Below are 21,776 nucleotides of genomic sequence, written 5' to 3' on the forward strand. Positions count from 1 at the left end.
TTTTCACAGCAAATCCTGAACCACATCCTGGACGACATCGAGTTCTTCATCACCAAACTTCAGAAGGCTGGCGAGGCATTTAACGAGCTGTCCAAGAGGAAGAAGGTCAAGAAAAGCAAGAAGAAAGGTCCTGGAGGTGAGCGCCCGCCGGGCCTGAGCGCCCGCCGGGCCTGAGGGCGGCCCGGGCCTGAGCGCCCGCCGGGCCTGAGGGCCGCCCGGCCTTAGGGCCGCCCGGGCCTGAGGGCCGCCCGGCCTTAGGGCCGCCTGGGCCTGAGGGCCGCCCGGCCTTAGGGCCGCCCGGGCCTGAGGGCCGCCCGGGCCTGAGGGCCGCCCGGGCCTGTTAGCACTCCATACAGGAAGGTTTAGCTTTCCACGTATTTTAGATCTGAATCTTCTGAGGGAATCACCTTCATTCATACATTCATCTGCCGGTTTGTTGTCATGAAAACATAAAATCATCTTTAGAATGGACCTCCGTCCTTAATGGTGGTCAGAACTTCTGGGACCATCTTCATCAGTGTTCAAAGTTTCTTCTGGTTTGTGTCCACCAGAGGGCGTCCTGACGCTGAGGTCCAAACCTCCCACCGAGGACGAGTTCATCGACTGTCTGCAGAAGTTCAAACACGCCTTCAACCAGCTGGTACCTGTGGCTCCTCCCACTCTGATCACACATTGACACATTTTAAATGATTAGTTTCTCCTGCTGCTTGTCCAGGTTTAAGGAATTATTGGGTATTTTTATCAAAGGTTTGATCATTTTTATGTTGAGAGATTTTAGAGAAAATCAGAGCAGCTGAACTATTTGGTTGTTTGAGTTCAGACTCTCAGAACCAGAAACATAATGGACCTGAAATGTTGTGAATAAACAGAAATGTAGAACCCGCTCAGTGTGAGTTTGTTCTGACCCGCAGGGGAAACTGAAGGACCAAATCCAGAACCCGAGCGCCGTGGAACTGGTTCACTTCCTGTTCGCCCCACTCAGGATGGTGAGTCACAGCTCAGCTGTCCAGACTCCTTCATGTGGTGGTTAGGGTGAAGCGCTCCATCTGCTGAAAGAGGAGGATCAGGGTGGAGATGTGGGACCAGAGGGTGGAGATGTGGGACCCCAAGGTGGAGATGTGGGACCCGTGGGTGGAGATGTGGGACCCGTGGGTGGGACCCGTGGGTGGAAACAAGTCATTTATTGTGAATTAAAACACATGAAGAAGAGAAGAACACGAGAACGGTTCTGATCAGAGACCAAACTGAGGCTTCAGAACACCTTCTCCTCCTCAGGTGATCCAGGCGTCTGGTGGTGCGGACCTGGCTCGGAGCGTTGTGGTTCCACTGCTCACCAGAGACGCCATTGACTTCCTCCACGCCACGGGGACGGCGGAGGAGCGACACCTGTGGGTGACTCTCGGAGACGGATGGACCAAATGCAGGTGGGTGTGTTTGTAGCTGAACAGGCCGGGTTCTGTGGGTTTACTTTGTCACGTTCTGGTGTTTCCGTGAGGTTCTCTCCTTGTTTTAGTCCACAACTTTTTACTTTTATGTCCCTTTCTGGTAATGTTCTCGTCTCAGGACGTCCTCTCATCACGTTATGTCCTCTTCTTCTAGCGTTCCTCTTGTGTCTTGTGTTGTTTCCGCCGTGTTAACGACAGGACGGACAGACAGCCGTCGGTGTCTCAGGGTTCTCCTCCTGTTCTCCTTATCGGTGTCTCAGGGTTCTCCTCCTGTTCTCCTTATCGGTGTCTCAGGGTTCTCCTCCTGTTCTCCTTATCGGTGTCTCAGGGTTCTCCTCCTGTTCTCCTTATCGGTGTCTCAGGGTTCTCCTCCTGTTCTCCTTATCGGTGTCTCAGGGTTCTCCTCCTGTTCTCTTTGTCCTCTCCAGGTTGGAGTGGCCGAAGGACCACTACTTTCCTCCCTGTGAGCTGCGGTTCCGTGACGGTTGGGAACCTCCCGTGTTGCTGGACGTGACTCCGGGTCGAGAGCTGGATCTGACGCAGCTCGCCGAAAGCTTCGTCGGCGCAGACATTGCGCGACAGGACGATCTGCGCCTGCGACTGGCTCAGGAGGTGAGAACCATCAGAACCCTACGCTGACGGACCGCTCTGAGGACCAGGCGTCGTTAACGGCGTGCCGTTTGTGTGTCCGCAGCAGGCGGCGGTCCAAAGGTTCCCTCCAGCTGACGGGTACGCCTTCTCCAACTCCTCCAAACGCTTGCAGATGCTGGATCAGGACACGGCCATGGCTGCTTTTAAACACGCCGTCAGCCGCCGTGTGGACCGGTAACGCCTGGGTCACATGACGCCCTGGAGAACTGATCCCATCGTCACCTGTTAATCACTTCATCATCAAATGAATCTGATCATTGATTTTCAATCAATGAAAATCAATAAATATGATTTTAAAATAATAATGATAAACAATTAAATCATTAATAGTTTAAAATTGGACAATAAACTAATAAATAAATACATTTCTGTACATTTGTTTGATCAATTGAAGGTTGATCGTCACCATGGTGATGATGAATATTAATAAAACATTTAAACTGATGTAGATTAAATAATATCCACTTTTAAACATGAATACATGAAATATATAAATAACTTTAGATTTTAAATCTAAAGTAATCTCTTAACCAGTTTCAAATCGTGGAAATAATTCTTCTTCTTCTTCTGTAGGATTATCTGTTATTTATCTTGGTGGATTCAACATTTAATTCTACATATTATTAGAAATAACACGTCCTGATCTCAGTATTTCTAATTAAAGCGAGTTTCTCTTCTGCTTCCTGTGGAAGCTTCTTTCACTTCTTCTGCTTTGCTGCTCACTCGTTTCTTCTTCTGGGATTTTTCTGACTGATTTGCTGATTCAAGCCTAAAATCGAACTTTTTTTCTCACCTCTGAGCCCTAAACTGGACGATTTGGGACATTTCTCCACGGCTCGAAATGTGTTCACATCAAACAGAAGTTGTATTTAGTTGATTGGTGGAAGTTCAGTTTTATCGAAGTCGAACTAATTCACGGTGCAAGTCATCTGAAGGCACTTTGAAGAACACTCTGAGGTGTATCCAGATATTTCTGTTGATTAAAGAAGGTTTAAAGGCGATGGTTGTTGGTCTGATTCTGAAGCCGAGATGCCTGCTGCTCTCTGGTTTATCTGTAATTATCATCTGCTTGTGTTCCAGAAGTTTTGATGCAGACAGTCGAGTTCAGCAGAAACTTTTTGCCAAATCCGGATACGACTTTGTGGCCAGAAACCACTCGGAGCTGTCGGTCCTCAAAGACGAGGTGGTGGAGGTAAAGGACAAAATGCTGTTGTTCTGTTTGAAATGAGCGACGGAAGTGGAAAAAGAACAAAATTAATCAATTCTGTGGTTCTGTTTAATCAGAAATGAGCCCAGAGTGCAGAACAAAGACTTTAGCTGTTTAAGGTGAGGGATTGTAATCCTGAGGCCGTATGCTGACGTAGAAGGTGGATGAAAAAGGGTCTTACTGGTGATGTGATGCTATTCTAAAGAAAGAAACTTCCCTTTTCAACATGTTTCTCTATCTGATATCCATGCTGCTGTTAGAGCTCACTCTCAGTAGATCCTGTAAAGGCGCCAGCAGTCGAAGGTGCGCTTCTGTTTCGATGATTCTGACCCCCTGAGTTTTGTCTCTCAGGTTGTGGATGACAGGAAGCAGTGGTGGAAGGTTCGTAACGGCTGTGGGGCGACTGGCTATGTGCCAAGCAACATCCTGGAGATCACCAAAGCGGTGGACATGAACAGCCGAGGAGAACCCATCTACAGCCACACCATACAGGTAGCAAAGGCTCTGGCAGCTAAGACCCCGGTGTGTCCCCTGATTCATCTCATCTTCACTCATGTTTTATTTCTCATGATTAAAGCTCATGATGCCAAAGAAGGAGTTTGAGCTGTTTAAGGTAGGACGAGTCGGGCTGTGTGTTCTTTAGTTTGCAGGTTTCTGTCCAGTAGTTTCCACTTCCTGTCCTTTGCTTTGCTGTGAACCTTTAAAGGAACAGTCCAACATTTTGGGGGCATGTGGTATATTGCTGTCATGTCACTAGTTGGTGCTAATTCGGTTCTGGTTCAACTGTGATGCCAATTTCAACTCAATTTGAAGCTAAAGGTCCAGATAATGAATGCAGTTGATCCCTGATGGTGGATGTTGGAAGTCAGGACTTTTGTCACGTCTCATCAGGTTGGGTCTTCCGAGGTGAACTGGACTCAGGAGAGGGGTCAGACTAAGAGCGATTCACAGACCACGATGGAGCAGCACCAGACAAATATATTCTGTCCTGTTCTCCTCGCCTGGAATAGGGAAGCCGGGGCACCTCCCTGGAGCCAGGCTGGGGGGTGACCTCAGCAGTAAGTGCTTGGTGGCTGAGCCCCAGGAGCTCAGTTTCAGCTGGGACCACCCCTCGCCTAGAGGTCGGGTGCAGTGTGAACTGGGTGGCAGGAGAAGTCCTGGGCCTGGGCTTGGGATGTGGAATGACGGCTGGCTGGTGGGGAAAGACCCTAAGCTGGTGTGTAAGGTGGAGTTTGGCTCAGCTCCACATACGGCGTGAGCTCCAAACCCCTGGAGAGGGATTGGATTCTCTGAGTCTCCAGAGGGTCCCAGGGGCAGAGGTGTCCGGCACACTGGGGAAACTCAGGGAGTTCTCCCCAGTGTGCTGGAGAGTCGGGACGGTTGGGACTGTTTGTGCGTATGCACCAAACAGCAGCTCAGATTACCCGGCCTTATTAGACTCTCAGGGTGTCTCTTGGGGATTCCATTGTTCTTCTGGGGGACTTCGATGCACATGTTGGGAATGATGAAGTGACCTGGAAGGGCGTTGGACTACCATGACTACCATTCCTTTCAGAGGGTGGCTGAGAGGGAGGAGCTGGGAGTAGAGCCGCTGCTCCTCCACATAGAAAGGAGTCAGCTGAGGTGGTTCACCTGGTTAGGATGCGTCCTTGGTGGAGGCCCCGGGTCAGAACCAGAACTCTCTGGTCTGGCAACACCTCGGGAGGAGCTGGAGAGTCTCGCTGGGAGAGGAATGTCTGGGTTTCCCTGCTGGACTTGTTGGTTCTGTGACCCGACCTCTGATAAGAGGAAGATAATGGATGGATACATAAAAACACTGAATGTGGGACTGTTCCTTTAAGTGCTTTTGTTTGGTAAAATTCTGAACTATAGAACGCAGTAGAATGTCTCCGATCATGCTGATGGTCGGAGTGATTGAGTTTGTCCTGTAGTTATTACAGCGTGTTGCTCCATCTCATCACCATCTTTGTTTCATTTCACATCAGCAGCAGTTACTGGGGGAGTTAAACGAGGTAAACGACAAACAAACACTGAAAATAAAGTGTGTTCAGGCTCATTCTCTGTGGACAGAGATGCTTTGTTTTTGCTCTGACATGATGAATCCTTTCCCATATTATTATCCCTTTAAAATATGCTGTATGACACGCAAAGGTTAGCATTGAAATACTTTTTTATATTTTGATTCTGTGGCTTCCTCTTTTCCAGTTTTTCTCCTCTTGGTCATGTCTGCAGCACCTTAGCTTTGTTTTTAATGTGCTCCTGTCTCTTTAAGTCAGCCCCTCCCTAAAAGCCCACTTTCGTCTGATTGGTCTCTGGAAGCCTCCAGTGGCAGCACTCAGTTGGACCTCTGTATGTCATGTTTGTGCTCTGTCTGCAGATCACATTATAAAGCTACATCTGAGTTTTTGACTTGCATTGAATTCAACATAATAAGCTTAAACTGTAGGATACTCATTAAGCATGCTAATGTGTGCACAGTTAGCATTTCAGCCTTCCAACTTGAGGGAATAAACATCTTCTGAGAAAGTGGATCCAGCAGGTTGTCTGGTATTGTTAACTAAACTTCTAAAGTTTGGCAGTAAAAACAGCAGAAGCTCCATTTGTTAGCATGCTACTTAGCATGTGTTCAGTAACTCATCATGCTGTTTAATTTGCGACTCATGTTTGCATCATTAAAGGGGAACTCCGGGGCATTTGAAGCGCGTTTCCATTGCTAGAGGTTGTCAAATACTGATAATAGGACACAGAGAGGTGCAAATCTGCGCTCCCTGTGTGGAGATCACGCTGTTCGCGCAGCCTGTCATGCGAGGCTAATACGTGGTGGCTAAGGGGCAGCTGCTAACCCTTCCATGTAAAACAACAACTTGCACACTGCAGAAACGTCACACCACTTTATAAACCATCCGACAATAAAGTCACAAGCCTTACCATCAAAACCATATGCATGGTTCTCACATTACTGGCATGGGGACGTTTTGATGGTAAGGCTTGTGACTTTATTGTCGGATGGTTTATAAAGTGGTGTGACGTTTCTGCTGTGTGCAAGTTGTTGTTTTACATGGAAGGGTTAGCAGCTGCCCCTTAGCCACCACGTATTAGCCTCGCATGACAGGCTGTGCGAACAGCGTGATCTCCACACAGGGAGCGCAGATTTGCACCTCTCTGTGTCCTACTATCAGTATTTGACAACCTCTAGCAATGGAAACACGCTTCAAATGCCCCGGAGTTCCCCTTTAAGTTTGAGGATATTGTTCTATATCTAAGGTTCTGATCAGCTTAAACTAACCAGTTCGGTAGGAAAATGTCTCTTTAGCATGCTAACGTACAGTTCACAAGAATAAACTTTTTCACGGATGATGATGGAATATTTTTGTAGCATTTAGAGGTGTGTTGCGCTTGTCTTTGTTTTATGATATGAAGTGATTTAACCCATATATTCGGATCAAATTGACCCGATTCAAATGTTCAAAATAAGAAAAAAGGTAAAAGTATACACGTTTTTTACCTGAAAGTCAACGGCCTTAGTTTATTTTCTGTGATGTACAAACAATTCGTACTATATGCTTTACACCTGCACATCAAGGGGGTGAGACAAAGAGATAAATACCTCTAAATCACAGTACAGTCTTCCAGCATCAGTATGACTGAGTATGACCAAAAGATTTAGCTGCCAGAGAGCTTTGGAACTCATATCTGAGGAGAGTCGGGCACATAGCGACGTGGAAGAGGAAGATGACTCCGAATATGAGGATAATTTAGATCTGAATCTGAATGTGAATTTGAAGATGGGAGAGCAATTTTTACAGTCACAATGTCTCTGAAAAGCTTCCATGAATGCCATGTATTCTCCAAGATAAGCATGATTTATGGCACCCAAGTATTGAGTATAGTGGATTTTTAACATCAATTATAACCTTATGACAAAAAGAGTAGTCACGCTTCCATTGTTAATTGTATTCGAGCAGATTTTATTCATTAAACATGCAGTACAGACCAAAAGTTTGGACACACCTTCTCATTCAAAGAGTTTTCTTTATTTTCATGACTTTGAAGATTGTAGATTCAAACTGAAGGCATCAAAACTATGAATTAACACATGTGGAATTATATACTTAACAAAAAAGTGTGAAACAACTGAAAATATGTCTTATATTCTAGGTTCTTCAAAGTAGCCACCTTTTGCTTTGATTACTGCTTCACTCACTCTTGGCATTCTGTTGATGAGCTTCAACAGGTAGTCACCTGAAATGGTCTTCCAACAGTCTTGAAGGAGTTCCCAGAGATGCTTAGCACTTGTTGGCCCTTTTGCCTTCACTCTGCGGTCCAGCTCACCCCAAACCATCTCAAATGGGTTCAGGTCCGGTGACTGTGGAGGCCAGGTCATCTGACGCAGCACCCCATCACTCTCCTTCTTGGTCAAATAGCCCTTACACAGCCTTGAGGTGTGTTTAGGGTCATTGTCTTGTTGGAATATAAATGATGGTCCAACGAAACGCAAACCGGATGGAATAGCATGCCGCTGCAAGATGCTGTGTAGCCATGCTGGTTCAGTATGCCTTCAATTTTGAATAAATTCCCAGCAGTGTCACCAGCAAAGCACCCCCACACCATCACACCTCCTCCTCCGTGCTTCACGGTGGGAACCAGGCATGTAGAGTCCATCCGTTCACCTTTTCTGCGTCGCACAAAGACACGCCGGGTGGAACCAAAGATCTCAAATTTGGACTCATCAGACCAAAGCACAGATTTCCACTGGTCTAATGTCCATTCCTTATGTTCTTTAGCCCAAACAAGTCTCTTCTGCTTGTTGCCTGTCCTTAGCAGTGGTTTCCTAGCAGCTATTCTACCATGAAGGCCTGATTCACACAGTCTCCTCTTAACAGTTGTTCTAGAGATGTGTCTGCTGCTAGAACTCTGTGTGGCATTGACATGGTCTCTAATCTGAGCTGCTGTTAACCTGTGATTTCTGAGGCTGGTGACTCGGATGAACTTATCCTCAGCAGCAGAGGTGACTCTCGGTCTTCCTTTCCTGGGACGGTCCTCATGTGAGCCAGTTTCTTTGTAGCGCTTGATGGTTTTCACAACTGCACTTGGGGACACTTTCAAAGTTTTCCCAATTTTTCGGACTGACTGACCTTCATTTCTTAACGTAATGATGGCCACTCGTTTTTCTTTACTTAGCTGCTTTTTTCTTGCTATAATAAAAATCTATTCAGTAGGACTATCAGCTGTGTATCCACCTGACTTCTGCACAACACAACTGATGGTCCCAACCCCATTTATAAGGCAAGAAATCACACTTATTAAACCTGACAGGGCACACCTGTGTAGTGAAAACCGTTTCAGGTGACCATCTCTTGAAGCTCATCAAGAGAATGCCAAGAGTGAGAGAAGCAGTAATCAAAGCAAAAGGTGGCCACTTTGAAGAACCTAGAATATAAGACATATTTTCAGTTGTTTCACACTTTTTTGTTAAGTACATAATTCCACATGTGTTAATTCATAGTTTTGATGCCTTCAGTGTGAATCTACAATCTTCAAAGTCTTGAAAATAAAGAAAACTCTTTGAATGAGAAGGTGTGTCCAAACTTTTGGTCTGTACTGTATATGTTATCTCAGTTGTTTGAAATTGAGATAAAGACAAAATATGTTAATGGTTTATGAAATAATTTTTTTTCTTAAAAATTGTTTTTAAAGCCTTAAATATGTCTAATTTGACCCGAGGAACACCAAAGGGTCCCAAAAGTGAAGACTTACTGCGTTTTAGTTAACTTACTTACTATTAGCACGTTAGCACGTTTAACAGGCTATTAGCACGTTTAACAGGCTAGTAGCACGTTTAACAGGCTAGTAGCACGTTTAACAGGCTAGTAGCACGTTTAACAGGCTAGTAGCACATTTAACAGGCTAGTAGCACGTTTAACAGACTAGTAGCACGTTTAACAGGCTAGTAGCACGTTTAACAGACTAGTAGCACGTTTAACAGGCTAGTAGCACGTTTAACAGGCTAGTAGCACGTTCAACAGGCTAGTAGCACGTTCAACAGGCTATTAGCACGTTCAACAGGCTATTAGCACGTTTAACAGACTAGTAGCACGTTTAACAGACTATTAGCACGTTTAACAGACTAGTAGCACGTTTAACAGACTATTAGCACGTTTAAAGGAGAAGTTCACTATTTAAGACCTTGACTCCCAGTTCCAACTTGTTTATCAAGAATTAGAAATGAGGAGACCATTTTCACAACAATAGCTCATTTCTATCCATTTTGGCTGTTTTCGCTGGTCCATCCTGCTGCTACAGACAGGGTTCCATTGGGCACTCTGTTCAATGTCCTTAAAACAATACTGATGTTAATTTTAAAGAAAAGGTCAACTCACCGGGCGGTTAGTGGTATTAAAAAAAAATGTCGGCGCATTTTATGGTTTTCCATCCGTGTAATCCGTGTTCTTTGCTGTTCAGGAACTATTTTTCATGCTAAATCACGACGCACGCAAACATCCGCTCTATATTTGAGTCTGAGGCTCTAGCCTCCGAGGAGGGTGCTGGGGAGCGGATTGGATGAGCGAGTGACCGCTGGAAGCTCCAGGGTGGTTCTCTGGAAGATGTGAGGCCGACGTTGGCAGAGCATGAGTCCGAGGAGGGTGCTGGAGAGCGGATTGGATGAGCGAGTGACCGCTGGAAGCTCCAGGGTGGTTCTCTGGAAGATGTGAGGCCGACGTTGGCAGAGCATGAGTCCGAGGAGGGTGCTGGAGAGCGGATTGGATGAGCGAGTGACCGCTGGAAGCTCCAGGGTGGTTCTCTGGAAGATGTGAGGCCGACGTTGGCAGAGCATGAGTCCGAGGAGGGTGCTGGGGAGCGGATTGGATGAGCGAGTGACCGCTGGAAGCTCCAGGATGGTTCTCTGGAAGATGTGAGGCCGACTTTGGCAGAGCATGAGTCCGAGGAGGGTGCTGGAGAGCGGATTGGATTAGCGAGTGGCCGCTGGAAGCTCCAGAACGCACCCTGGCGCAGAGGTCTGACAGTGAAAGTGAAAAGTCTTCCAAACGGAACACAATTGGATTACAAAATGCTAAATAAAGCAAGAAATAACTTTTATTTCACAACGCAATTTTTTTGGGACACACAGGAACATCCACGAACCACCCGGTGAGTTGACCTTTTCTTTAAAATTAACATCAGTATTGTTTTAAGGACATTGAACAGAGTGCCCAATGGAACCCTGTCTGTAGCAGCAGGATGGACCAGCGAAAACAGCCAAAATGGATAGAAATGAGCTATTGCTGTGAAAATGGTCTCCTCATTTCTAATTCTTGATAAACAAGTTGGAACTGGGAGTCAAGGTCTTAAATAGTGAACTTCTCCTTTAACAGGCTATTAGCACAGTTAGATTGTTTGCAAGGTGGAAAACTACAAGTTTGGTGTAAAAAAATGGGGCATCTGTTCGTAGTCTCATTCAGAGTAAAGCTGACATTGTTCAGTTCAGTTTGTGATGGATCTGCACATCAACATGCATCCGGTTGCCATGGTCACGATTTAACCTCCAGCAGACGTTCAGGCTGAAGCAGAGAGTAAACTCTACTTCTGTCCTCCGACAGAAGCAGACCCCAAAGACGGACCCCCTCCCGGCTAAACCTGCAGCCTCTCCGGTGCCCCTTCCCCCCACACCACCGCTTCCGGCCCCCGCCAGACTCCCCACGCCACCACTGCCTCCTCCAATCGCAGAGCCCGCCAAGCCGACCGCCGGCAGAAGCAGTTCCATCAGCCGGCAGAACAGCAACGCGTCGAGTGACGCCGGCAGCGTCGCCGCGAGGGAGCGGAGCAGCCAGAATCCTGCAGCTGGAGGCCGTGAGTGCATTAATGAGGGGATCAAGTTCCTTTTTCTGACTCATTTCTGTGGCAGCGCCTGCTGTTTATTAGCTTCCCTTCATATTATGATGAAGGTTTGAACATTTCTGTCAACTGTCATGAAGCTGGGATTTAGTTTGCTCATAAAGTTGGAACATTGACATAAACGTCATAATGTTTGGAGGACAGAGGTTCTAAAACTACATCGTGAGACAAAGATTAATGTTAACTTTGATGAATAAAGTGTTGAAATGTTAGTTTTTAAATGATTCCGTGTAAATGAAGCTTTAACGTGAAGCTGAAATCTAACTTTTTCTATAGTTTTATTCCTACTTTTAGTTTTCTTATTAGAATAAAACATTTTATCCGTAAATGTAGAGATTTTGAACTCTTCCAGAATAAAGAGAAAAAAGTTCAGCATCAGATATTCTTTCTCCGAGCGTTCAGAAGCTGTGAGGAGCTCCTGGTCATTTATCTCCGGTGAGGTTTGAGTTCTCCGTCTGTTCCTCGCGCTGCAGGCAGGAGGTCCAACATGGAGGACGTTCAGGACGAGCTGGCGCACAGACTGACTTTGGGTCGCAGCACTCAGAAGAAGTTTCAGATTCCGTCTCGCAGCAGCAGCCTGCCAGGCGTCAACATCACCTACGACTCGTCTCCAGATGAAGTCAAAGCCTGGTTGGAGGCCAAAGGCTTCAGCCCAGTGTGAGTGTGTTGGTCTGGAGCTGTGAGGTGGTGTGTGAGGTGGTGCTTTTCAACACCACACGGTGGTAATCTAACCGCGGTGCTCTGTGCCTGCAGCACCATCAGCAGCCTCGGCGTGCTGACCGGAGCTCAGCTGTTCTCCCTCAACAAGGAGGAGCTGAGGACGGTTTGTCCCGACGACGGAGCGCGAGTCTTCAGTCAGGTCAGCGTGCAGAAGGCGGCGCTGGAGGTGGGTGTCACATGACTAGCAAGTCTTAATATCTTATAATATCACAAGAATTCAGCTACAGTTATCCAAACAACATGTTTCAGTTTGATGAATTATTAATAAATCAGTATTCCAGAATATGGCCATAAAATTAGGATCAAATCTGTAAAATTTAATAAAGTTTCATTGTGTTTTATTAACCAATGAAGTCCTGAAATGCTAAAGGTCTATTTAAATAATAACTGTAATATTCAGTATTTTTATTCCTATAAATAGCAAATGTTTTGTTTTTAAAGATGAAACTGGAAAAGGTATGATGACTCAGCTTAAATAAAACAGGTTTATGATTTAGGAAAAAACTAAAAATGTAAAAAGATTCCAGGTTTTAAAGTTAAATATTCTGAGAAAACAGCTGGAATATTTTTTATATTTTCAACTGTTCATTTCTTTAAAAAACAAACAAACAAAAAAAAACCCGAACACGATGTTAGTTACGATGAACATGAAGGGAAGCTCCAATGGTGCATAATTCCAGACTTTGACCTGTTGGTCCTGAAGTGTCAGGAACAGTGAGACTTTCCACCAAACTGCAGAGTTACTGAGATGGAGAACGCAGCTTAAAATATCCAGAGAATTCTGCTGCAGAAATCTGAATATTTAGCAAACGTGATGATATTTAGTGAATATGTCAAAATAAAATATGCAAAATGAAACGATTACATTTGGAAAATCCCATATTTCAGCGTTAAAATATGAAAATGTTCAACTTTTCTTCCTGAATTTCAGAGCCAGAAACATTGGTAATATATAAAGGATGTTTTGAGAATATTATAATGTTATAAATTCGATGTCCTGATAATCTGAGAATATATTTCTAATGATGGTGTAAAACTGAGTTTTCCTCTCTGGGAAGTCGCTCAACTTATTGAGACGTATGAAACTAATTAAAAGTGGTTTCTGAGGAGGAAAGCGTCAGCTCAGCACGTCTGTCAGTCATCATGGGAAATGCTGTTTGTTGGATGTCTCTGGATTTATTGGCTCTTGTTGTTTTCTGATGCGAGTCGAGGCCGAGCTTCCAGCCCGCTGATTGGTTGATCAAACACGACCTGCGGCGAACAGAGACGAGCTCTAAGAGACGTTTTCAGCCAGGACACAAAGTCCAGTCGGTTATTCTCTGATCAGGAGCGTGGCTCAGAAGCTGAGAGCCTCAGGCTGCAGTTCCACAAGAATTTATTTTATCATGAAAAATCATTAGTCCACCAGGGGGCTCCACCGAGCTGACGATGAGGGAGGAGCTTATTTCTTAGTTAAAGGGTATAAAATGTGGGCAGTAGGAGGAGCTGTGGCCTTTAAACCGGGACAGTCCACTTTATGAACACGTGTGTGTTGCAGCATTCATTTTTTAGCCTTTTCTTAATGTTGAGGGAAAAAACTGCAGCTTCAGTTCCACTTCATTTATCTGCTCCTGTGTAAAGCCTTTAAAAGCATCCCGCTGTGGTCTGGTTTGAGCCGCTGAATGTTCTGGAGGTAAACGTGACCTCGGCCCTGTTTGCCGCAGAGTGTTGCCCTCTGGAAGCTGAAGGCCTCTTTTCTGTCTTTAAGCTTTCTATCCCCCAACTCTGGCAAGGTCTGGTGTGTGGTGTCTATTTCCCACCTGCAGGTTTTCTTCTGACCCTCCTTTGATCTTCTGATTGTGTTACCACACTCATTAAGGTATCGTTTCACATCGGCGTGTTCACAGCTTCATTCTGTTGGCCAGAACTTGTTTCAAAGTGACTCCATGTCATGGAGGACTCGACAGATTTGATGTGGGGTGAGTCGGCTCCTCTGATTAGAAACTGTTAAAGTAAAAGCAGAACGATGCTTCCAGCAGTTCAACTCAGGTTATCAGTTAGATAACTTGAACACCAGTGACTCGTGACTTCACTTTGACTTGAGCCTTTTGATGTGAAATAACCAAAGATTTAAAACTCGGCCAGCGGTTCTTCTCTTACATCCAACTTTCACCTTGGACTCAGCCTGACTGACTAGCAGGACTTGGGATTGACCGAACCGGACAGCACCCGTCTGGACTTGACTCACGTTGACTTGATAGTCGCTTGCCTTGTTTTTCATTGCTGACTTGTGGGCCAACAATCCCACTTGTTTAAGGACACATTTATCTTACCAAAGTCTGTAGTTTAAGACCAACAAGTGCATGTGCGAACCAACAAGATGCACCAGTCGACTGGGTACTTGTTAAAAGTTGGACTGGCTTTGGACTCGTTTGTCTTGATTTCCAACTTGTTCTTCATTTAGAGAGTAATAAGTGGCGCTGGTTTCAGAGCTGTGGGGGGTAGGTTTTGGGTCGGTCAGTGTCACTGACCTCTGACTTGTGTTCAGTTAGAACTTGTTTGTCTTGACTTTAATGGGGACCAAAGATCCTCCTGGACTATGGGCTGGTTTGACTCGACTTTGGGAGCAGTTGGGTCCTCTGACACCAGTCTTTGGTGGGAATGTACTCGACACGTGAATTATTAAGTGGGCCTGACTTGGGTTTAATGGTCGGAGGCCTGTTGTTTGGGGTTTGAGGACTTTTTGAAGACTTTGTGCACAGAAGATTTGATCTGTTGGTTTAATTTGTTTTGCTGCCTTTCATGAATTGGCAGTGTATGAATACAGTTAAAATTATAGGATAAAATTGGATTCAGTTGGATTTGAATTGAACCTGTGAAGGTGACTTTAGTTCAATTCTTTTTGACTTCAGACTCGCTGGTCTCGGGACATGTTGGCTGTCATTTTTAACTCATCTTCACTTGGACAGACACGAGTCTCCCTCATCAACACAATGAAGAACTTGTATGTCTTTTTGAGTTTGGGAACCACTTACATTTCAGATGAAGAAGGTGTTTAGTCTCGGTGCGATGACCTGGGTTACCCCCTAAAACGGCTTTCAGACTTTAGCCGTTGCTTTGCATCTTTGGATCTCGTTGGTCCGGACTCGGGGACTTGCAGCGTTTCCTACTGACCTAAGAATTGGGTTCTCGACTACAGACTCGTTTGACTTTTCCCAGATTTTCCAATGTTGACTTGAGAAAGTTGGTGCTGACTTGGACTGATTCGTCATTTTCTATAATAATTCTGATTCATATTTTTTTAAACGAGCGTATGAAATCCTGTATCTGGCCATCAGAATGAGGCTCCATGTGTAGCAGCATTAAGGTAACGCCAGTATGTCCTGCTGTGGCTGTGCAGTAAGTCCGCCTTAAGCTCCCCAAGAACCAGCTCCAGAACTTCCCCTTTATCTGGAACCCCACCCCACTCCTGCACCCGCACCCACCCGTAGAGACCAGGATGTAGATATATTCACCGGCAGGAGTGAAATGTGAAGAGACCAACCTGATTCTGTAAGAATTACCTTAGATCTCATGTTCTGTGGTTTAACTTTAAAACAAATTCCTGAATTCCCTGTGCAGAGATGGTAAGTATGGTTGGTTTGTATCTGGGTGAAAGTTGGGTCTGATTTCTGGATCAGGAGTTTACCGGAAAAGCTTTCATCACTTTTTCACCTGCAGCTGGTTGCACAAAGATCAGATTCAGCCATAATTCAGACATTTTAGCTTCACGTTCTCCTCCGGGTCTGGAGAGGAACGTCAAGCTCTTTCACTAAAAAAAAAAACTGGTGAAGCTCGGATGTTTGTGCAGCCAGTGGTAAGAAGTCCTCCAGTTACCCAGCATGCCTCCTGACTCCAGCAGCTGACCCACGCCGTAGATAATCTCATCCACCTGCTCCTTGCAGCTCGCAGCAGCCGTCACCGAAGGCTTCCTGAGGTTGGTTGAGGCCCCTGGCTGAGATTACATGGAGTTCCATCTAACCACAGCCAGCGCTGTGGGCTCTGACTCAGAAGACTTTGCTGAATAAAATCTTCTGGTTTCAGTGTGTAAAGAAGCAGCAGAGGCGCTCAGTAGATCTTTGTCTAACAGACGCTCAGTGGCTTCAGGTCTGGGGAGACTCTCTGGGGGTGTTACGACTTATTGAGGCAGCCCAACAAATCTGTCAGAGGCTTAGAGGAGAACGCCTGGTGGGCAACATGTGAAGGAGCAGCGCTCAGTACCACAAAGAATCCACAAAAAGTCCTAAATGCCATGCAGAAGTTCAGGAGACTTCACCCAAGTCCAACATAGATGAAGCTCAGTTGAAACCAACACATTCTAGATTAATTTGCTTTTATTAAACCGTCAGAGGGACGTCGACTCAGCGCGTTGAATGGGCCCATCGACGGGTTCTGAGGCCCAACAGAACAAAACACACAGACAAACGGCAAAGAGTGCAGATTATATGACACGATACTGAGTGAACGAGGAGGAATTCTGCACTTCTGGCTCCAAGCAGAGAGGTTCTGACTTCCATTTGTAGTGTAATCAGATCAGCTCCAGCCTCATAAACTGAGTAGGAATGAAACCAATCGCTGGTTTGTCAGTTACACCGAAGCAGTCGGTCATTATAGAGTTGCTGGTATGATGGTGTAAACTGGTGTATACTGGTGTAAACTGGTGTATACTGGTTAGGGCTGAACGATATGGACAAAATTTCATATCTCGATATTCATGCCAGATATCTCGATTACGATATGACTACGGGTTCGGTGAAAACCAAGCATTTTTCAGAAAAATAAAAACATCATAAAACACAAGAGTGCAGTTTTATTGATTAATTTTCGCCAAGCACGACCTGCACAACACCTCGCTCTGGTCGACATCATCCTTTCTAAATCCAAACTACCTCCAAATAATGGAGGATGATTTATGTTTTGGCACAAAATTAGATTCTGCACTGCCACCGGCCGAATTATCTTCCGCGCTCATGTCACTTTTCTTTCGTTTCTTTCGTTTTGATTTCGCCGTGAATTCCCCGTGAATGTGTGTGGCTGTGTGCGTCTCAGTCTACTTCTCCCTCACTCCCACCCTCCTATGTTTGTCATTGGTTGGCTTCAGCTGTCGATCCACAGCAAGCGTGAAATAAGCTTTGTGGTTGGCTGGCGGTGGGGTGCGTTCAAGCGCAATCTTAAAAGTAATGTTTATGGTGACTGCCGGAGCTGTATAAGCAGGGCGAGCGCGGGGGAAATATATCGTTTATATCGTTGCTTTTTCGAAATTACTTTCTTGAATGTTCATATCTCGATATAGATACGATAACGATATATCGTTCAGCCCTAATACTGGTGTAAACTGGTGTATACTGGTGGCATTCACCTACATTCAGTAGAGCTCATCACATCTGGCAAACAGCAGTAAATAGATCAGTTGTTTCCCTGTAGAGTCTCCTCAGATCAAATGTGCGTTTTGCGGTTGTATTTCTGTCTTCTAACCATCTCTCATCCCCTCTTTCTCTCCCTCTCCTTGTTTTCCTGGACTTTTCTGCTTCTCCAGAAGAGTTCAGGCTCTGAGCTCCAGGAGATCATGAGGAGGCGGCAGGAGAAACTGGCAGCCGGTACCTGTGATTCAGGGGTGGAGTCTTTTGATGAAGGCAGCACCCACTGAGCACCACCAGCCTTCGTCCCTTTACTTTTTATCTTTTCAAACTGCAGCCTGCTGTCTTCTCACACTCTTGATCCTCAGGCGGCGGCGGACCGCGCAGAGTTTGTGGAGATCATGCGGCGCAGGCAGGAACTCCTCAGCTCGTCTCCGTAGAACAAACACAAACTGACCGACCGACCGAACGACCGACCTCTGGACGTCCAGTTTGTCAAATCACAGAATATTCTGCCATGTTTGCCTCAAGTTCACGTGAACACTTTGGGGACTCGTTTGTTGGTAAAAAGTGGAGAAAAGCTGCTTGGTAGTTGATTTATTTTCCAAAGCAAAGCCTCTCAGTATTAATGTTAGAACAGTTGGAAGCTCCTCAGCTTCACCTTGTGCCTCTCAGCTTTTATCCTGCGTCCAGTCACCGTGTCGAGAATCTGTTTTCTGATCATCTGGATCAACCGATATTCGTTCTGCTGCACAGTGAAACAAAGCTGCATCGCTTCCATTTTACCTTTCAGCACCTTAAATTGATCGTATTCCTTCAGTACTTCATTCTAACAGTGTTGCCTCTGAAATACATTTTCAACTAAATACATTTTATACACAAAAAATCCTGAGATCATAATTTGCAACCCATGAAATCATTTTTCCTTCGGTATCCAAACCAACAAGTTCTAAAGTTAGAATTTCACGGAGCTGATGCAATATGGTGGGCGGAGCCACTGGATCACACCACTGCAGCTGACCAATCAGAGCAGACCTGGCCATCTGGGAGGAGGGGCCTCAGAAACTCATTAATGTGTGGAGGCAAATGGCTGAATGTTGGTCATTTAATTGAATATTCTGTGAGGTAAATAAGGAATATTTATCATGATTGTGACATATTTCAGGCACATAACCGTTGAAATGGCTTCAAATTGTGAGGATTTCAATTTTTCACAGTGACTGAATGTAGTAAAAATACTTGAGAGGCACAAACTGAGGCATGTAGTTTGTATAATAACGACGAGTGAATATAGTGTTGTAGAAAATGAACTGATAAATATGTTTCAGAGTTCTGGGGCCAAGCGATATATCATATTCATATTATATAACCTTATTTTAAGATGATCTGAAAAAACATTTTAACTGATAGAGCTGATCGAGAGAAAAATCTGTATGAAATGCACAAGAAGTTTCTGATTTAAGAACTGTATGTGCTGTAGAGAAGTGACCAGATGTTTTAAGGCTGTCCACACGCTAAAATCAAAGGCTGTTAAAGTGCTTCATGAACGTTTTCCTCAAGCTCCGCCCACCTCAACAGATAACCGCACGGCCCGAGAAAAATGGTGTCGTTGGTCATTTCCCATCATGGAGCTCTGTGTGCCAGCGGCTCAAGTTAAGTACCATTATGATCCGAGTTTAGTTCCAGGAACCGTCGTCATCTTTAATTCACCTGAAGTGGGACGTCTGATCGTAAAATGGGTAAAAACACGGTGCCGCTGGGCCTTATGTTAACGGCAAACAGTCAGTTTTACTGAGTTTTCTGAGCTAAAAACTTAGAAAGAAAGATGTTGCATTTAGTGAACTCCGAAGTTACCAAGAAGGAAAGTAAATTCCCTTCTTTTCATCGGGTTCTTTCTTTTTTGGGGTTGGATATGAGACGTTCCCCCTCCGATACAGCAGAGCGTAAAGCCAAAGAAGCGTCTCATCGGTCTGGTTCCAGGAGGTTCTTTTCATGATCCTCAGAACTCCACCGAGCAGATGCTCACATTTATTACAAATAAAAAGCTCCATATATGTGCTGGCTGAGGTTCGCTGGCAGTCGTTAACGTGTTGAAGGATGTTCTGACACGTCTTTCCTGAGACAAAGTACTGATTTATGCAGATGTTTTTTTGGGATTTGAAACATATTTTGGAGTCTAAGCCAATAAAAGCCTTCGGCCTCTGAGCTGAACCAAAGGAAGAAATCTGTTTCTGACCTCGTCCGTTGGCGCTGGTCACGAACATTTCGTTTCGAGGTTTTTCTGCCACCTGCTGTCTGCACCGTGACTGTTTCTGATCCGTTCAGCCCGAGCAGCCTGGAAACAGAACCGCTTCCATGTAGGATCGGATCAGATTGTACTTAAGCGCTTATTGTTCTCGGGCCGTCTGCTGAGGTCGAGTTTAAAGGATGAAGCGGTGGAAAAGATTTATTTGTTTGATCTGTAATGAGACTCATGATTAAAGCAGAGTAGTTAGTTTCTGATGCAGCAGATTAGTTAGAGATCTGACTTTGTACCCAAACAGGTGTAGAAGCCAATCAGGAGGAAATGTCACTACAGAACCTGTGTTTGTATGTGGATAGTTTTCATCGTGCCTTTTTCCATATAAATCTGCTCATTCTGCAATAAAAGATTTATGAAATCATGTTCTGGTGAGTTTTTCTTTGATGTCTTCTTTAATCATGTCGATAAAGTTACCGTTGGAGAAAAAGCTGTAATTATCATGGACATTATGAACACTACCACGCTTTAAAGGGACACTATGTAATAAATTAAGTCATTTATTAGCTCAAATCAACATGTTCATTCATAAATTAGTCCTCATTGGTGTAAAATTATCTCTGTCAAAAATCTCACTTATCCTCCTGAGTGAAGAATAACTTGTCTGTATCTACATGGAGCGGGCAAGCTCTATGGAGGCTGCCATGTCCTTCTGGTCTATGAAAAACGACAAAGTGCCGAGAGGGACATAAAGCACTTTCGAATCGCGTTTTCCCCAACGCCAGGCCTGCGAGTGGAAATGACGTCATTTTGACTTCATGTTTGGACGGTGGTAAATGATGGTCTTATGCATGCCATGAAGTAGTAATATTATTTTTTAACCTCTTACTATACCCAGCGGGGTTGGGGGAATGGTAATATATATATATATATACACATACATATATGTGTCTAACACCGTGAGAATGCTCAGCCTAAACAGCATGGTCTGCTAGGTCGGGTAGCTAAGGAGTTAACTCCTAGCAAAATAATGTGTATACATCACTGTACTTGGAATGGGCCGGGGGGGGGGGGTTGTACTTGGAATGGGCCAGGGGGTTACTTGGAACGGGGGGGGGGGCTGTTAGAGCAATAACGAAGCTGTTTAAGAGCTGTAACACTTTTTTATTTTTTATTTACATTATTAACTATTTACATTAACAACCAGTAGGTGTCGCAATTCAATGTTATCAATGCTGTCTTTTAATGTCTGAGCCTGGCAAAGCATTATTACTTCAGTTTAGAAAAAGCTCCTTTCTCTCCTAAAGGACGGTCCGGCGTTTCCTAAAGGAGACCGCTGAGGAAGCGTCGGAGCTCCCTTCTCTCCTAAAGGACGGTCCGGCGTTTCCTAAAGGAGACCGCTGAGGAAGCGTCGGAGCTCCCTTCTCTCCTAAAGGACGGTCCGGCGTTTCCTAAAGGAGACCGCTGAGGAAGCGTCGGAGCTCCCTTCTCTCCTAAAGGACGGTCCGGCGTTTCCTAAAGGAGACCGCTGAGGAAGCGTCGGAGCTCCCTTCTCTCCTAAAGGACGGTCCGGCGTTTCCTAAAGGAGACCGCTGAGGAAGCGTCGGAGCTCCTTTCTCTCCTAAAGGACGGTCCGGCGTTTCCTAAAGGAGACCGCTGAGGAAGCGTCGGAGCTCCCTTCTCTCCTAAAGGACGGTCCGGCGTTTCCTAAAGGGGACCGCTGAGGAAGCGTCGGAGCTCCCTTCTCTCCTAAAGGACGGTCCGGCGTTTCCTAAAGGAGACCGCTGAGGAAGCGTCGGAGCTCCTTTCTCTCCTAAAGGACGGTCCGGCGTTTCCTAAAGGAGACCGCTGAGGAAGCGTCGGAGCTCCTTTCTCTCCTAAAGGACGGTCCGGCGTTTCCTAAAGGAGACCGCTGAGGAAGCGTCGGAGCTCCCTTCTCTCCTAAAGGAGACGGCTGAGGAAGCGTCGGAGCTCCTTTCTCTCCTAAAGGACGGTCCGGCGTTTCCTAAAGGAGACCGCTGAGGAAGCGTCGGAGCTCCCTTCTCTCCTAAAGGACGGTCCGGCGTTTCCTAAAGGAGACCGCTGAGGAAGCGTCGGAGCTTTCTTTCTGAGAGCGTTTCACTCTTTCTTTATTAGAACATTTCACTCTTTCTTTCTTAGAGCATTTCACTCTTTCTTTCTTAGAACATTTCACTCTTTCTTTCTTAGAACATTTCACTCTTTCTTTCTTAGAACGTTTCACTCTT

General features: G+C 45.4%; 1 protein-coding gene across 7 annotated transcripts in view; it reads left to right on the forward strand.

Moving 5' to 3' along the window:
* Positions 1–19,954, forward strand: part of eps8a (EGFR pathway substrate 8a, signaling adaptor) — a 62,641-nt gene extending 42,687 nt beyond the window's left edge. For 3 of the 7 annotated variants that reach the window (XM_075472347.1, XM_075472350.1, XM_075472349.1), the window contains exons 10-22: positions 10–136; positions 552–640; positions 912–986; positions 1,276–1,424; positions 1,874–2,057; positions 2,140–2,270; positions 3,177–3,288; positions 3,655–3,795; positions 3,881–3,916; positions 10,902–11,151; positions 11,670–11,853; positions 11,950–12,082; positions 17,471–19,954. In XM_075472347.1, coding sequence (XP_075328462.1) covers positions 10–136; positions 552–640; positions 912–986; positions 1,276–1,424; positions 1,874–2,057; positions 2,140–2,270; positions 3,177–3,288; positions 3,655–3,795; positions 3,881–3,916; positions 10,902–11,151; positions 11,670–11,853; positions 11,950–12,082; positions 17,471–17,581 — 1,722 coding nt within the window. In that variant the 3' untranslated portion in view covers positions 17,582–19,954. The remainder of the gene's footprint in view (positions 1–9; positions 137–551; positions 641–911; positions 987–1,275; positions 1,425–1,873; positions 2,058–2,139; positions 2,271–3,176; positions 3,289–3,654; positions 3,796–3,880; positions 3,917–10,901; positions 11,152–11,669; positions 11,854–11,949; positions 12,083–17,470) is intronic. The other 4 variants (XM_075472353.1, XM_075472351.1, XM_075472355.1 and 1 more) reach the window with 4 other exon arrangements.
* Positions 19,955–21,776: the final 1,822 nt, after the last annotated feature.

This window comes from Odontesthes bonariensis, chromosome 8, assembly GCF_027942865.1.
Source record: "Odontesthes bonariensis isolate fOdoBon6 chromosome 8, fOdoBon6.hap1, whole genome shotgun sequence".
In the NCBI taxonomy this organism is placed as follows: Eukaryota; Metazoa; Chordata; class Actinopteri; order Atheriniformes; family Atherinopsidae; genus Odontesthes; species Odontesthes bonariensis.